The following is a 16,939-nucleotide window of genomic DNA, read 5'->3' on the forward strand; positions in this document are numbered from 1 at the left end:
TATCTTAAAACGCTGAAGCTGAAAACGCTGAAGCTGATAGCTGAAAAAGCTGAAGATGATAGCTTAAAACGCTGAAGTTGATAGCTGAAAATGCTAAAGCTTATAGCTGAAAACGCTAAAGCTTATAGCTGAAAACTCTAAAGATGATAGCTTAAAATGCTGAAGCTGAAAACGCTGAATCTGATAGCTGAAAAAGCTGAAGATGATAGTTTAAAACGCTGAAGCTGAAAACGCTGAAGCTGATAGCTGAAAACGCTGAAGATGATAGCTGAAAAAGCTGAAGATGATAGCTGAAAACGCTGAAGATGATAGCTTAAAACGCTGAAGCTGAAAACGCTGAAGTTGATAGCTGAAAATGCTAAAGCTTATAGCTGAAAACGCTAAAGCTTATAGCTGAAAACTCTAAAGATGATAGCTTAAAATGCTGAAGCTGAAAACGCTGAAGCTGATAGCTGAAAAAGCTGAAGATGATAGCTTAAAACGCTGAAGCTGGTAGCTTAAAACACTGAAGCTGGTAGCTGAAAGCACTGAAGTTGGTAACTTAAAACGCTGAAGCTGATAGTTAAAATGCTGAAGTTGATAGCTGAAAACGCTAAAGCTAAAATAACAAACACAAATAAAATAAAAGCACAAATTCAGCTAAAATAATAGCTGAATGCCAAATTAGCCTAAAAAAACAGGTTAGTAAAAATAGCTAGCATTTAGCCTGAAAAAAAGCTAAAATTCAAAAGAGCCCCCCACCCCCCACCCCCCAAAAAAACACCCAAATTAGCCAAAGGACAGGGTGTAAATATTAGCCTAACTCCATAATAGCCTAAAAAACTTTTTAAAAAGCCTACATTTGCCTAAACAGCTAGCATGAAACTGAAATATTAGCCAAACAAAACAAAGAAAGTGTAAATTATCCAAAACAGTTAGCATGTAGGCTAGCTGAAACATTAGCAGAACTCCAAAACAGCCTAAAACATGTTAGTAATTGTCAAAATAGTCCAAAAAGCTTTAGAAGAATGCCAATTTTTAAAACTTTAAACCGTAAATTTTACATAAATATGAATAATAAAAAGTAAAGAATATTATACCAGAATAAATCAACTTTAGCCTAAATAACTTTCAATATTTTACTCTCCATAAAAATATATTTTGTCAATATTTTACAAGTTAGAAATGAGCGCAAGATAACATGGGGCCATTAATAACAATAACATAAAATGATCTGGAGGGCCGATAGAATTATCCGGCCCCCGGGCCTTGACTTTGACACATGTGAACTACATAATGATAATAACAGTTGGATGGTAAACGGACTTTTCCGTTCCACAGAGGAGGAGAACCAATCAGAACCTTAATTCTCTCTATCAACAGCTGACCTGATTCCCGTGAACTTTGTCTCCATGATGATCAATCGTTTCCTCCGCCGTCCGTGAGAATTCCTAATCCAAACCTCAATCACGTATGATTGCGTTAGAGGAGTTGGAGAGCGCGCGGCAGGGGTGGTGGGGGGTGGAGGGGGTGTAAGAGAGGGAGGCAGGCTTTGGACCGAGCGCGCGCGCGCTCTCCCAGTCTCTGCTGGAGCTCAGACACAGTCAACAGCGCGGGCTGGTTCCGGACGCGCATTCATTCACCGGTCCGGCTCTGCAACCAAACCAACCCCGCGTGCACGGCGCGTGTTCTGCACAACTAGTTGTTGCTTTTTACGAGCTGGAGGGGGGAATCGCTCTGCTGGCTCCACTTCCTGCTCTGCAGCATCCTTCCATTTTTCCAGGACTGCGTTTAGGGGAGGAGGGGGGGTGGTGGTGCCATCAACGGAACCGAGGACTGGGTTCACACATCTGGGTTCTGATCATCCCTGGAGATCTCAGATAGGGCGCATAAAGCTGAAACTTTGCGCGTCTTGTTTGGCGCACAGGCGCGCGCTGCTCGGGTTCAGGATGACTGTGTGAAGTCAGGGACGTGCAGATGAGGAGGACTCGTGCTGGGCAGACGCGGCGCTGTTCACCTGGATTACCTGAGGCTCTTCAATGACAATGCAGCCGCATTTACTTACACACACTTTAGTGTGTTTTCACGTCTGACATTCATCACTGAAGGATTTTTAGAAGCTCACAAAAGCAGAAAGAGGATGCCTGACGCGCCGTGATGCTCCTGCAGGATTTTCTGATCAGGATGACATTTGGTTAACAAGCAACGAGTCCCTCTGCGCTTTATTTGTTTATTTATTTATTGTTTTAATTATTATTATTTTGCGCCAAAAATCTGCATCACCCGAGCCCATCCGAACTAGACTCTCGGTTCTGAAACTGGGAGATGGCCGCGATCGCCAGCTCCCTGATCCGGCAGAAACGCCAGGCAAGGGAGTCCAACAGTGACCGGGTCTCTACTTCTAAACGCCGCCCCAGCCCCAGCAAAGACCCCCGCTCTCTGTGCGAGAGGCATTTCTTGGGGGTCTTCAGCAAAGTCCGCTTCTGCAGCGGCAAGAAAAGACCCGTTCGGCGGCGACCAGGTCAGTAAGGTAGATTTATATATATATATTTTTAATTTTTTCTCCTCCTTCCCTCCTCCTCCTCCTCCTCTCATCCACCGACGTCTCTTATGTGTGTAGGGAAGCGCCCCCTTCGCCTCCCCGCCGCACCCCGCCCCTCTTTGGAGCAGCAGAGGCATTATATTATACTGCAGTCAAGGGCTTCATTTTTACCGGGGAAGAAAGTAGATCCTTTCCACGGTGCAAGAAATAAAATAAAAAAATAAAAAAATAAATCCATTACCGTCAGACACTTTGCTGTCTGCTTTAGTGGTGCTGCAATTCTTTGTGCAGGAAAAGCATCCTCCAAGCATGGATTTCTGATCAGATCAATACTTTCTCCCCAAACCAAATTGATAAGCCCACCTTAAATCGACCAAATAAAGCTGCTTTAATTCAACAGGAATGCAGTATGAGTTATAGAAGGGAGATAAGTCGCTCTGCAGTGCACCAAGGCTCTTTTGAGATTAAATGTTTTCAGGGTAAGATGTTTTTTTTTTCTTGCAGAGGGAGCTTTGCTGCAGAGAATAGAGGTTTGTCATTAAGAGTTAATTGCCACATGCAGACTCCATTCCTACAGCATTTCACCACACAGACATCTCTCTTTTTTACTCCACTGGTTCCGTCATGGTGCACAACTCAGCAGTGCAACCCCCCCCTCCCATCCCTGTCCAGCATCCAGCCAGCCAGCCAGCCAGACAGTTCTGGTTGGTGATGAACAGCCCTCAGGACCATCCGCTCTCAGTTTTATTCTAGACAAACTGATGAGGGATGAGAGGGAGGGGGCTGCGTTATTGTTCAATGCACAGCAACAGAGACGTGTCACCTGCCATACAGACAGACAGACCTGCTGTTTCATAAGACCCTCTGTGCCAAAGCATGCACGGGTTACCGAGCAGACAAACCGATGAAGTCTGACGAATGTCCGTATCTTTGATTTCATTTCCATTTATGTTTGCTCATAAACAGCCGATAAACTCAATCCTTTATGCATTCTGCCTGTTTAAAAGACTGTTGTTTTTCCTTTTATCCCTCCCCCCTCGTAAGATGCACCCTCGAAATCTCCACAGGTGTCCCATAAGGGCTGCAGGCTAGGTCAGTAGCTCAGCCTCCATTTGTGTGTGCCGTGTCTCTCCTCGTCTCCACCCCCATCTCGCGCCCATGTCGACAGCCCCTTCGGCCAAGGGTGGGGGAGGCGGAGGGTGGGAAGGGGCTGGGGGCTTCAACACCTGTCTTACAGCCGATGACGCTCTCCCCTGTTCTTTTTCTTTTCCTCCTTTTATTGTGGCTTTTCTGAGTTTTTATGCTTGATTTCTTACTACCGTAGGAACAAAAGCGTTTACTGCTCTCTGTCTCTTCATTTCCTATAAGTCTCATTATTTTCAGCCCCCCCCCGCTCCTCGTTCTGTCTGTACGTGTTAGACGGCAGTGATTGCAGTTTATATTGTGGTATGGTGTCCCCTCTCCTTGTCAAACACTATAAGAACAAGTGATCATTCACCATTTCACGGTCATGGTGTCATTTGTCGGCGTACCTGAATGTTTTTGTCTTATCTGTATTGGTATGATGTAAACCTATTGTTGCTGTAATGGTCCATTATAGACTCAAAAGAAAGATCTTACGCTTCCTGTCAGCGAAAGGCATTTGTCATGAAACACCGAAAGCCATTTTTCATGTGCACACAAACACCCACAAACATGCACACTCTTTTGCTAAATGACTGGAACTGATGAGCCGTCAGCAATGGCCCAGGGAACGTGCTGTGGCAGGAATTTATGGAAGTGTAGTTATCACATGTGATTTACTGATATGTACACTCCCATGTGCTTTCACGTACACACATAAATACCCACACACCCACGCTGTTCTCAAGCTGCCCATGATGGATGATGAAGTGCCTGTCCCGGGGATTGATGGTTCTAACCCAGGGGTAGGTGAGTTGGGAATTGATGGTCAGGATGATGTACAGTTGAGGAGACATGAACCCACTTTCACCGTGGGTCAATGCTCGGCGTAGTCCCTCGGCAAGCTTTCTCCTCCTGTACAGAATAATTAAAGCTCATACGCGCCTAATCATCGCGGTGATCAACTTTCAAGCAATTACGCAACATCTGTTTAATGCTGCTGAATTCCTATCTGGCTAAAACCGCCTTTCTCCTTCAGGAAAGGAGTTTTGACAATCCTTCTGTGCGCTAAATCAAATGTGAGATAAATTGTGTGTCCTCAAAGTCTTGTTATGACCTTGGAGAACTGTCATATTTCTTAATCTCAATCACATGCATCATTTGATAGAGCACACATACCTGCAGGACAGCCATTTGGAGTTTATTAAGGGACATAAAATGAATATAAGCACCATTAAATTGTGGCAACATGCAGAATTTATTTCTTTAGTTACACAAATACACAAAAAAACATTTATGTGATTGTTTTCCATCAGAAATAAAAAGGCTTTATCTACCGTAGGTTACCTGTGGAACATACCGTTTTCTTCTCCTCTTTCAAAATCAAAAGACCTGCTGGACCTCCGATTGACACACAGCGAACATTTTTCCCACACCAGAAGATTATTTTCCAAACACGTATTTTTCTCTGGCATTGCCTGGAGCTGAGAGGCCTTCTTTGCCCTGAGCTAAATCTTGTGTTCACCTGCTCCCCTTCAAGTGTAAGAAGCATCGAGCCGCCCGCTGGCTTGGTTCCACAAGTCTCACCTTTTTAGAGTTGGAGGTCAGTTTAGGGTTATTTTCATTTATAAAAAGTCTTTAAGGTCAAGAAATACAAAGACGCAGACTGAATAAATATGGTAGCTGTTAAAATATGTTAGCTGATTAGCTAGATATTAAATAAAAAAGTAATGTTTCAAACAGCTACTTTTCTAGATTACACATTTGTGAGGCGTTATCCATTGGTAAATGCCATTTATAATATAATGACTGGTCACAGATGAGTCATGATAAACCTTCCGTCTGTGCTCCTTTAAGCAACTACTTCCAATGAAAACTTTATGTAAATGCGCCTTAATGTACATTTTAGGCTTTAAAACTTTTGCATTCAGGCGTCGCTACACAACTTTCCTCAACCGCTTTCTGACACTAGGTATAATATGTGCATTGAAAGTTAAACCAGGCTCAACTTTGACCAATCAGGGACTTGGATTTGGTAGTGACGTATAAATAAAGTGCCAACCTTTTGAAAATTTTACATAAAGTAGAAATTAATAATTGTTATTTGTGCCCAAACTGAAGGATATGACACAGAGGCTGCGTGTTAATTCCATCCCTACGGACTATATAGTGTGTTTGCCATTTTGTAGAGGTGTCCTAATCTACAATTTAAAAACTGAGTACACTAGAAATTTCCCAGAAGTCTTTGCGAAGAACTAGTGTGCATCGATGCTCACTACATTGGCGAATACAGACCACAATGCATTACGGTCAAACAATTTTTGCGGAAAAAAAAACATGTTTAAATGTATTTTTTTAACAAACCATCCAAATTTTCATTAATAGATGTTGTGAAGTGTTTTTAATGATTAGATTTTAACTTCGTGACATCAGTGACTTCATATCTGGTGTTTAAAAAAACAAAAGAAAAGTAGTGAGTGTGGTGTCCAAATCGCTTTCAAAGTTCAGGGCACTAGATAGTCCCGTACTATATAGTTTTTTAATAGTTAAGGATTAGGGCATAGCCAAAGTTTTCCAAATATCGAATTAGTATGGTGGCCCAGAAGGGTCACAACACAACCCACGACAATATGTCACAAAAAAACAAACAACAAAAAAAAAAAAAAACAACACACTGGGTCACAACACTTTAAATTTGCAACACGATGCACTATAGTTAGTCACAACCAAAAAAAAAAAAAAAACCCGCATCACAACACAGCACTTTAATTTCATAAAACAAAACGCTTCAATTAGTCACAACAGAAAAAAAATTAACACACAACACAAAGGGTCCCAACACAACATTTTAAATTCGCAACACAAAAAATTAACTCACATAACAACACAGAAGGACCTAACACAACACTTTAAATTTGCAACACAACACTATAATCAACTCACAACACATTATGTTCAAACAAAAGTTTTACTGCTTTTATTCTGAAATTTCCATGAGCAGGTAATGGGTGACTCTTTTAGGTCACTGCAGAATGGAGCTTTGTTTTAACAAAAAATAAATAAAAGCAAGATTTACAAGATTTGACATTTCACGCCAAGCCTCTTGGTGGCGGAGATGTTCTAGTAAACAGTAGTGTGAACCCCATATGCAAAAAGTTCAAGAATGCACTGAGTGCATCGTTAAACGGGTGTCACGTGTCCAATGTGAATGTAGTTTTATTGATATCCAACCTAAATGTTTTTCTTTTATATATTGGCATCTTAGAAGACTGGAGTGAGTCATAGAAAACATTAATATGTTGAGATAAATTAGTGTTCATGTTGAACATTTAGCTATTCTAATGACTTAAACACACATAACCTCACACAAAAAGCTAAAAAAATGTTCAAAGTGAAAAGCACTCAACTATTTACCTATATTTTGTCTATTTCCCAGCTTGTCCTGTTGCTCTAAAAATTGTTTTCAGTTTGCGTTTATTTTCCTCTCTGATTGTTTGAGCTTTGAACATTTCTGAATATAAGAGCAAAATGATCAGGATAACAAGTAAGGCGAGCTAATATATTCTTGGTGGGGATGGGGCCTACCGCCTGTTGTGTATGTGTGTGTGTGTGTGTGTGTGTGTGTGTGCATGTTGTTTGTGTGTGTCTGTGCATTTCAGAGCCACAGCTGAAAGGCATCGTGACACGACTGTTCAGCCAGCAGGGTTTCTACCTGCAGATGCAGCCGAATGGAACCATCGACGGCAGCAAGGACGAGAACAGCGACTACAGTGAGTAGAACGGAGCAAACAATACTGTTACACAACATTAAATTGATGACTTTACATTGTTGTTTGACATATGCCATTTAGTTCATACTAAATACTTAAAAATTGGTCATTTTAAAGATAATTTTCTTCATGGAAAGGGATTCTTAAGGACACTCACTCATTAATTCCTCTGGGATCAAATAGTGCACGGGTGTCTAACTCAATTTATTGAATACAAATTTTTTAAACTTTAAAACCGTAACTTTTTATCATAATTATGAACTAGATAATGCTAGTGTGAATGCTGTAAGCCTAATTTGGCCATTGAAGATGATAGAGCTGATGGCTGAAGATTTGGAAATTAATGGCTGAAAACAATGTAGGTGATAGCCAGCTAAATATTAGTTAAATAACAAATTAGTCTAAAAATAGAAGAAAAAAAACACAAGTTAGCCAAAACAGCTAGGATGTAGCTGAAATAAACAGCTAAACTGAAAAATAGCCTAGAAAACTGAAAAAAAGCCTAAGTTAGCCAAAATAGCTAGTGTGTAAATATTAGCTAAACTCCAAAAAAGCCTAAAAAACTAAAAAAAAGGCCTTAATTAGCCAACACAGCTAGCATGTAGCTGAAATATTAGCTAAACTGAACAATAGCCTAAAAAACGAAAAAAGCCCAAATAAACCAAAATAGCTAGTGTGTAAATATTAGCTAAAATCCAAAAAAGCCTAAAAAACACAAAAAACCTTAATCAGTCAACTCAGCTAGCATGTAGCTGAAATATTAGCTGAACAAAAAAATGCCTATAAAACGGAAAAAAGCCTAAATTAACCCAAATAGCTAGTGTGTAAATATTAGCTAAACTCCAAAAAAGCCTAAAAAACTAAAAAAAAAGCCTTAATTAGCCAACACAGCTAGCATGTAGCTGAAATATTAGCTAAACTGAAGAATAGCCTAAAAAACGGAAAAAAAGCCCAAATTAACCAAAATAGCTAGTGTGTAAATATTAGCTAAAATCCAAAAAAGCCTAAAAACACAAAAAATCTTAATTAGTCAACTCAGCTAGCATGTAGCTGAAATATTAGCTAAACAAAAAAAAAAGCCTAAAAAACGGAAAAAGCCAAGATTAACCCAAATAGCTAGTGTGTAAATATTAGCTACAATCCAAAAAAGCCTAAAAACAAAATAAGCCTTAATTGGCCAACAAAGCTAGCATGTAGCTGAAATATTTGCTAAACTGAAAAATAGCCTCAATAACCTAAAAAAGCCTAAATTAACTAAAATAGCTAGCATGTAGCTGAAATATTAGCTAAACTCCAAATAGCCTAAAAAATCTTAGTAAATGCCAAAAGTCCAGCTAGCAGAAGGACATTTTTTGAAACTTTAAAACCGTAACTTTTTAACATAATTATGAATAATAAAAAGGCAGGAATATTATTCCAGAATAAATCAACTTAAACCTTAAATGACTTTCAATATTTCATTCTCCATAAATATATATTCTGTCAAAATTATCCAAGTTAGAAATGAGCAAAAGATAACATTAAGCCCCGGGCCTTGACTTTGACACATTTGAAATAGTGTAACATTAGAAAATGTTAATATTAGAAAAAAATGTTTAAAAATGGCAAATAGATGTTTTTTTAATGTCTTTTAAACATCCTCATGAACTGTAACGAGGGTAAATTAGTCCAGCCTGTTGGGAAACTGTTTTACCTTAAAACAAATTCTTTTGGAAGAGTTTTCGTTTTGTGTCAAAGACGAGATCTATGTCAGAGAAGAATTGTCACTGAAGTGATAATGATGACAATCTCCAGCTGGAGTGAAGCCAGTCTGGAAACCAAATCATGACCTTCCTTTCCTGAAACCTCCTGCCAATCTTTGAAGAAGCCAAAGCTGCTAGACAGTCGCAGTAAAAAAAAGAGCCACCTCTCCTTGTCACATGTCCTTTCATATTTTTATGATAAAAGAGGCCTTCAGGTACTTAAAGGGGAGGCCTTCAGGACAAAGGAGATTATACCATTACGGGGAATCAAGATCATCAAAGTGCCTTTTACCTGTGCAACTTAGAACATTGTAATATTCAGGTTATTTCTGGTGAAGGACTCTTCTCTGTGAGGGTTTCCCCACCTTTAGATAATCCTTTAGTTAAGCAGTCCCGCTGGCCAAAGAAGAGAGAGAGACAGAAAAAAATGCATTAAATAATTCAACCTCAAGCAACTAAAAATACCTTCTCTGTTTGTACCCAATAAATAATTCTCTATAAGAGTTGCCTGAAGCTCAGAGAGTGCAAAGGAAGACACGGGGGGAAGCACGAGGTGCTGAAAAAGGAATTTATTCAGAGCAAAAGTTAAAGATTCACCAGAGAAAGACATGAAAGACATGAGCAGAAAAAAGGAGAAAGAGAATTTAGTATGCAAGGCCTGCATGGAACTATTGATTGCCTGTGGAGATTATTAGAATAATAGATTGCCCCCATGTACCACAACACCCCCTGACCTGCAGCATCCTAAGCAGTTGCAGATGGAATAGAGTCATTTAGCTTCAGGCGATGGATCAGTGAAACTGATACAATTAAGAAGCACAACAAGGCTTTTGAGTTCTCCACCATCTGTCATATTTCTGTGAAAAATTACAAGTGAAATTCAGTAAGTCACACAGAGAGACTTTGAATTAAAGAATCGTTTAGATGAGAACAGTTTGTGCTTAAAGGGCCTATACCACGAAACATCAACTTTTTTGATCTTTTAAGTGTATAATGTGTTTGTTCTTCATGAAAAATAATCCCAAACCAGTATTTTGATCCATTCACGCATCTCAGAGCATTTTTCTAAAACTCTACTCTCTGAGCACCAGCCCCTCCCAACCCACAAAAATGAGCGGGTCCTCACACTGTGATGTCACAAAGTGAGAACAGCCCCTTTCCAGGAAGAGTCTGCCCTCCCAGGCTAGCACACACATTTTCTCCGCGTTGCTAGCAGTGATCGGCAAAACGATTTGTAAATACAGATACTCCAAAATAAAAATGCAAAAGAAATTTAAATTCTATTTGTCGTCCTAAACTTCAAAGGTAACTTGCTAAGTCTGATGTTATTCAAACATATTTATGTGTGACCAGTTCTAAAGCTGATGGAAATTCATGTTTGCGACACATAATTGGTAAGATGCAGGGTGCTGCATTGTTTCAGGTATTTTACGTGAACCCAAAGCTAAATGTTTCAATAAATAATTAAGTCCCTTTATCTTTCACGCAGCTAAAGCGCATTAAAATTCGGTTTGTGAATTGATAGCTTGTGGTTTTTTAAGTAGCTTAATAGGTGCAAAAAACAGCTAATTTAATCGACACCTATGTTGAAATATACCAGTTTGTGATTAAACCATAACCAAACCCTAAATCAATTTCTTTGGGCTGTTGACCTCTATAAATATGCTGTCTGTTGGTCACTGCCAAATTTTGACGAACTAAAATAAACTCATGAAAATATAGTCAAAAACTGTCTATGCACCTCCCCCTACAGGTTGACTTGAGGTATTACAGTTGAATTTCGTTATTGGTCAAACCATTTAAAGGGGCCATACCATATATATGATTATATATCACAATGGGAACACTAAAAAAAAAATTATTTATGAAATATGAGTCATTTTTGTGGCTCGTTTTAAAACCCGAAAGTAAAACGACTCGGTTTCGGAGTCTCCGCCTTTCGCTCCTTGTTGGTCCCGCCCAATTCACGACGTCATCCTTGAACCCGCCTCCCCAGCCTCTCCAGCGTGAACAAAATTTGTAAACAAAACCACATGACTAAAGCGCTCATCAGTCTAGAGACAGATGGATGCGCTGCGGTCTGCAAAATCTTGTCAGGATTTTTCCGTTTTCTAAACTTTTTGTTTCGCTGATGGACTTTGAGCGTCTGTATGAAGGCCAAGTTCAACACTTTTCAATGCTGGTTTGAAACCGTGGAGGAATCATACATGACAGTTAGTAGAGACGCTACAGGTACACGCGCTGAAAGACACGTCGGTAGAATCCATGTGGATCCCGTTAAAAGTTGTCTTATTGAGTCTGAATTCATCCAACCGTATTTTAATGAGTTTCCGTGTCTCATCGTTATGGTTTTATGCCATTGTTTTCAAGGGAATTCTGTTGAAACTACAATAGGGCTTCGCCGCGTAACCAGACACAGGAAAGTGAGTTATAATCTGGAGTGCTGTTAAAATAAACGTTCTAACAAGTGAACAGTTGGACCAATTATTTCTTTTTGGCTAACATGACAATCAATGCTTTACATTTGTCCGATCACCTCATTTCTAACGTGTTTACATCACGTGGCTGTCAGGTACGGTGGGCGTTTTGGTTCAGTTGTTCCGCTTTCGGTTAATTTCATATTTAGACTGAGGAATCTCAGAGCGAACAGAAGTTCAGTCCGACTGGAAATAGACCGAGACCACCTTGAAAGATGGGTCCGAGAGCGGTTCCTGCCACAGCTCCGCAGAGAAGGTGGGTGTGTTTTCCTTGCAGTCTGGGGGCGGAGCTTGCAGCACAGACTCTTCCTGGAGGGAGCTGTTGGCATCGATCTTACATCAGCACGTTTCCAACCGCTCGTTTTCATGGGTATGGGAGGGGCTGCTGCAGACAGTGCAGGTTTTTGGAGGATTACTCTTTAATAGGGTTGGGCACCGATGGGATCTGATGCGGTTCTGGTGCTACCGCGGTGCTTTGGTTTCGGTTTCGGTTTCGGTTCCCTTTCGGTGCTTATTGCGGTGCTTCAGTAATAAAAAATAATGTCTTTATCTTCCTAAATCCAAAGCAGAACAGCTTCAAACAAGCGCAGACTCCCTCCTGCCGTGCAGCTGTGCGCACGTAATATAAAGCATAATATAAAACTCCGTCTTAAATAAACTTAAACGTCCTTGAAATTTTAGCCTGACATTTTATTAAATTAAATCAGGAATGTGGCATTTATTTGCAGTTGTTTTTGGGCAAAAGCAATATTTTATTTCAATAAAATAAGGCGGAAGATAAATGTCAATCACACGGCTGCAAAGCGCAGCAGATGATGACGACCCGCTGTGGTGGTGGGCGGAGCCGAGCCGAGCTTTCTGCTATTAGCAGCCCAACAAGGAGGAAACGATTCATTGTTTCATTTTGGGATGGGGCTCCAGCGTTGTTTAAAAATTGCGGAAACTCCACTATTCACAGCGAAAGTCCCGCCCACCGACGTTGCGGAAGCCGACCATCTCGGCGGTTTTATATGAGCCCGCCCACGAACACAAGAAAGTAAATAGATAGGCTGAATCGTAAAAAATCAGAAGGGAGTACAGGTGATTGACATGTCCACAGACAAATGAAACTTCAATGAAATTTGGAACCGAAATCCGGCACCGTTTGCAGCCGCATCTTTCGGTTTCGGTAGAACTGCGCAAATCATAACGGTTCCTACTTGGAACCGAACTTCGGTGCCCAACCCTACTCTTAAATGGATAAATTGGAGTCAGCCTCCAACTTCCCTGTTTGGTCACCCTTTAAATTGAGTGTAGTAATTATGCGCACACTCATAAACTCCAGTAACATACTGTAGCTTAAAAAGCAATAATGATGCTTTTGGCTTTAAATAGCCACCCTAATCCTCTTTTGACTACTGCAAAAGCTTTCCTAGTAGTCTTTTAATTGGGATGATGTCATTTTTAGGCAAAATCAAAAATCCTGAGTTGCTTTCTAGGACATAGCTTCTGCAGAGCAGCAGGAGTTTATTAGAAATTTGCCTTTGACTTGTAGGCACGACCGTTGGCACAAAGTAAACCCGTCCCTACTTCCTGTCTTTTTTCCGTTTGCACTCTCTCCCGCCAGTTTACGGCTCCCACAACCCCAATCTAACATTATCGGTTCAACATTATCAGAAATACTCAGTTGTATAGTTTTAAGCTAGATGCCAGTTTAGACAAGGAAAACAAGGACGTACATGGATCTAGAGGAAACTTTTGGCTTGTTGTAGATTCAACATATCATTTTTTGTTTGCTTCTTATTCACAATAATTTGAATAAATAAATACCCAGAAACTCAATTTTAAACTTTATTTTCTTAATATATAAGAGAAATGCCGCAAGAACTTAAAAATACAAAAATCTTGTCATATTTTCATTGGTGTGATTATTTAAAAGATGAAGTTTTTGTCATCTTTAAAGAAAACCTTTCAATTTACATACAAATTAATGAGTTCTATAGATACGCTCCATTGAATCTAAACATACTAATGTAGTTTTTTATGCCCATATTTGTCTTCTATAAAATGTTGTGAGATTTAGTAAAAAAAAACAAAAAAAAGTTTATTTTCTATAGATCAAAATGCCTTTAAAAAGGATTCAACAATCATGTCATTAATGACTCGGACGTAAAATCTTTTATTTTACTTGCCTATTAAATCTGGAGAACTCCCTTTAACCTTTTTTGAGTTAGACTTATCTTTTCAAAACTTTCCTGCAGGGATCCAGTGGTTCTTACATGAATTTCTAGCCTTCGTCTGTCTGCAGGATTTGCTTCAAGCTGATTACAGCTTCATGGGAAGACTTGCAGTTTCGAGGATTTTGCTCTGTCGGTGTGTCTAAGCTTATTTGGTCTGACCCTTTGACAATAGAAGATCCTTGGAAATCTCTCTCTGCACCTGCCCAGAGGAGAAACACCCCCAGGATAGTCATTCGTAACAGCAGCCGATGCTGCAGTAATTATGAAATCCATTAAGCTGCTAACAGAAAAGTGGGAAAAGAATTGACAAATCCTGTCCATCATTGTTTTTTAGAGGTATTTTAGATCTGAAAAAGGATAAAAAAATTTGATTTGAAAAGCCTCCTATTTTTCATCTCTATATCAAGGTGAATTGTGGGTTTTACCTCTGTTACAGAAAAACAAGGGCAGCCATCATCAAATGCTAATGAAAAGAGGACAGGGTGAATAAACAAGGGGGGGAGACGAATGATGTAAAACCAGGGAGGAGATTGAGAAGCCTGAATGTGCTAATCCGTTTCTGAGCGGGCTTCAAGGACACCGATCTGCTGTGTGAAAGTGGTCAGTGTGTATCACCTACTCCAGCGCCCTCAGGGCCGATTTAAACCACTGGCAGGCAATACCAACGCATCAATATTTATTGAAGGAAATTAAGTCTTTACAGAAGACAGGCTCATTTTAAAACATCTGCTTATTCTCACAATCTTTATCGGATCCTTTCCATCAGTACTAAAGTAGACTAAAATTGCTCCAACCTTTATTGAACTAATAATAATCAAAGTCCCAGTTAAAGCAGCTTTTTTGATTAAGGCTCATCATGGTTGTTTAGACTGAATACTGAAACTGATGAAAGTTCTCTCTTATATTAAATTCATCTCTTTAATAAGCTACGACACTTAGAAGTCTATTAAAGATTTTAAAATGGACCAATTTTTAAAATAGATGTACTGCCGCACAACATGGTTTCTATCTAAAAAAACGTATTTGCTATGATTATGAATATTTATGCGCATCATTTATTTTCACCCCAAAAGTTTCATCACTTTTTTGCAAATTAAGAAGCAAGTTAAATGATGTGGATGAAACGTTGAGTCCTCTCATTTGTTAGCTGTCAAAGGAAAGTTTTGGAGTTTCTGTTACTCTGTGAGGTGTGTCACCCTGTCATGTCCCAATAGATGATGGACAGCCAGAGAGCTGTTTTTTCTGCAGGAGTTAAGCTAAAACTCAAATGTCCTGCTCTGCCCTCTCTGGCTGCTGTCGTTCAGTGGTTGAACTGCCACTCTTGCCCTTTTCCTGCAGCTCTGTTTAATCTTATTCCTGTGGGTCTGAGAGTGGTGGCCATCCAAGGCGTGAAGAGTGGCTTTTACATTGCCATGAATGGGGAAGGCATGCTCTACAGCTCGGTAAGTACAGTTTTGTCTTGCCAGAATTAATTATTTACACATTTACTTAGTTCATTCACTATTCTAGTGCAGGCAAAACTTTCGAATCCTTTGATCTTCTCACTTCAAGCGCCTTTCGGACGGGCTTTTGTATTGCACTGCACCACTTCTCTGAAGGGTTTTACATTAACACTATCGACTGGAATTCCACCGGGGCCCTCATTTTGACATTATTTGTATATCATTTTGATTTATTGAGAAGATCCAAGACTATCTCGGGATACATATAACTGAGCTTTTCACTGTCACCAAAACATTAAGTCTAATTAGTTTAATTTAATGGAATATTCATCACATTGAGCCGTTTCCAGTTTATGGCAACCTCCATAACTGCAATTTTTTCTACTTCTGAACAATTTTTGAATGAAGCTTTAATTAGACTACAGCTTCAAAGGGCATAAAAAAACAAAATAACTAGGCTAAAGCAGGAGAAAGATTGGAGTAAATTTGACTGCTATGGTCATTTAAGGTAATAGTAATCAGATATATTTTGTGTTTTGAAGTTTTAATGATATGGCAAGGTTAGAAAAAATATACACACGTTTAAGAAAAGTTAACGTCCTATTAGTCCAAAGATTTTTTTAACCAAGTTATGATGTGGCAAATTTTGATAACTGTTTCAGTAGAATTGAATAGTTTGTTATAGACATTGTCACACGTACAACAGAATTTAAAAGGCTCACTGGTCATATTTTTATGTTTCTAAAATCATAATAAAAATATAATTTATACGTAGTGTTAAATTGCATATCAAAGTTTCCACAGATTCCTTTTTTTGCTCATTACTAAACTTTAAAGACCCACTCCAACTGTCTTGAGCTATTTTAAAGGCATTCCCAGGGGTGTTTTATTTATGATTATGCTTTTTTTGGGGCTAAGATTAAAAAACCTGCTGTTTTCTAGGACATAGTTTCGACAAAGTGGGGTTAGAAATTTTCTGAGTTGTGAGCGGCAACCCCACCCCCTTTCCTGTCACCCATAACTGAGAGATATTTGCTAGCACAACGCATTCTCACACTGTAAAAAATGAAACGGTGCATCAATTAACAAAAGTTAAGTCATTTGTTACAGTTAAAAATATTAGTTTTTCTCAAATTAAATGTCTGAGTTGCAAAAACCATCAATCAATCAAAATTTTGATTTGATACAAATTAATAACTTTAACAAATTACAGAACTTTTGTTAATTGATCCAACGTTTCATTTTTTTCAGTGCACGTCATATATGGACATTTGGTTTGGGTTACCTCCCCGTGAATTTTCGGTGTCCCCAACTGGTTGTTTTTTTTTGACGTGCTGGCTGTTCTCATTAAATCAGGCGCCCCCAACCAGTACCCTAACTCAGTACCGTGTCCGTTACCACATCCGGTACCGAATACCAAAGGTTGAGGAGCCTTGATTTCATGGGAACAGCCAATATGTCAAAAAACAACAAGTTGGTGACACCCAAAATGTCAAAATGTGTCATGGAGAGGCCTCGAACCATCTGTCCTGTTACAGTCGGGAGTGACAATGTGTAGGCTAGCCCCTCCAGCTGTCCAGTTTGAACCAGATGTCAGCTCAAACGAGGAAAATGAAGACGTGCGCAGATCAGGTCCTCTACAAGCG

At 39.5% G+C, this 16,939-nt stretch overlaps 1 protein-coding gene across 6 annotated transcripts in view; it reads left to right on the forward strand.

The window, feature by feature from the left end:
- The window catches only part of LOC112139604 (fibroblast growth factor 12), a 45,237-nt gene that overhangs the window by 11,206 nt on the left and 17,092 nt on the right, over window positions 1–16,939 (forward strand). For 2 of the 6 annotated variants that reach the window (XM_024262433.2, XM_024262432.2), the window contains exons 2-3: window positions 7,303–7,413; window positions 15,190–15,293. In XM_024262433.2, coding sequence (XP_024118201.1) covers window positions 7,303–7,413; window positions 15,190–15,293 — 215 coding nt within the window. The other 4 variants (XM_024262428.2, XM_024262430.2, XM_024262429.2 and 1 more) reach the window with 4 other exon arrangements.

This window comes from Oryzias melastigma, unplaced genomic scaffold, assembly GCF_002922805.2.
Source record: "Oryzias melastigma strain HK-1 unplaced genomic scaffold, ASM292280v2 sc00306, whole genome shotgun sequence".
In the NCBI taxonomy this organism is placed as follows: Eukaryota; Metazoa; Chordata; class Actinopteri; order Beloniformes; family Adrianichthyidae; genus Oryzias; species Oryzias melastigma.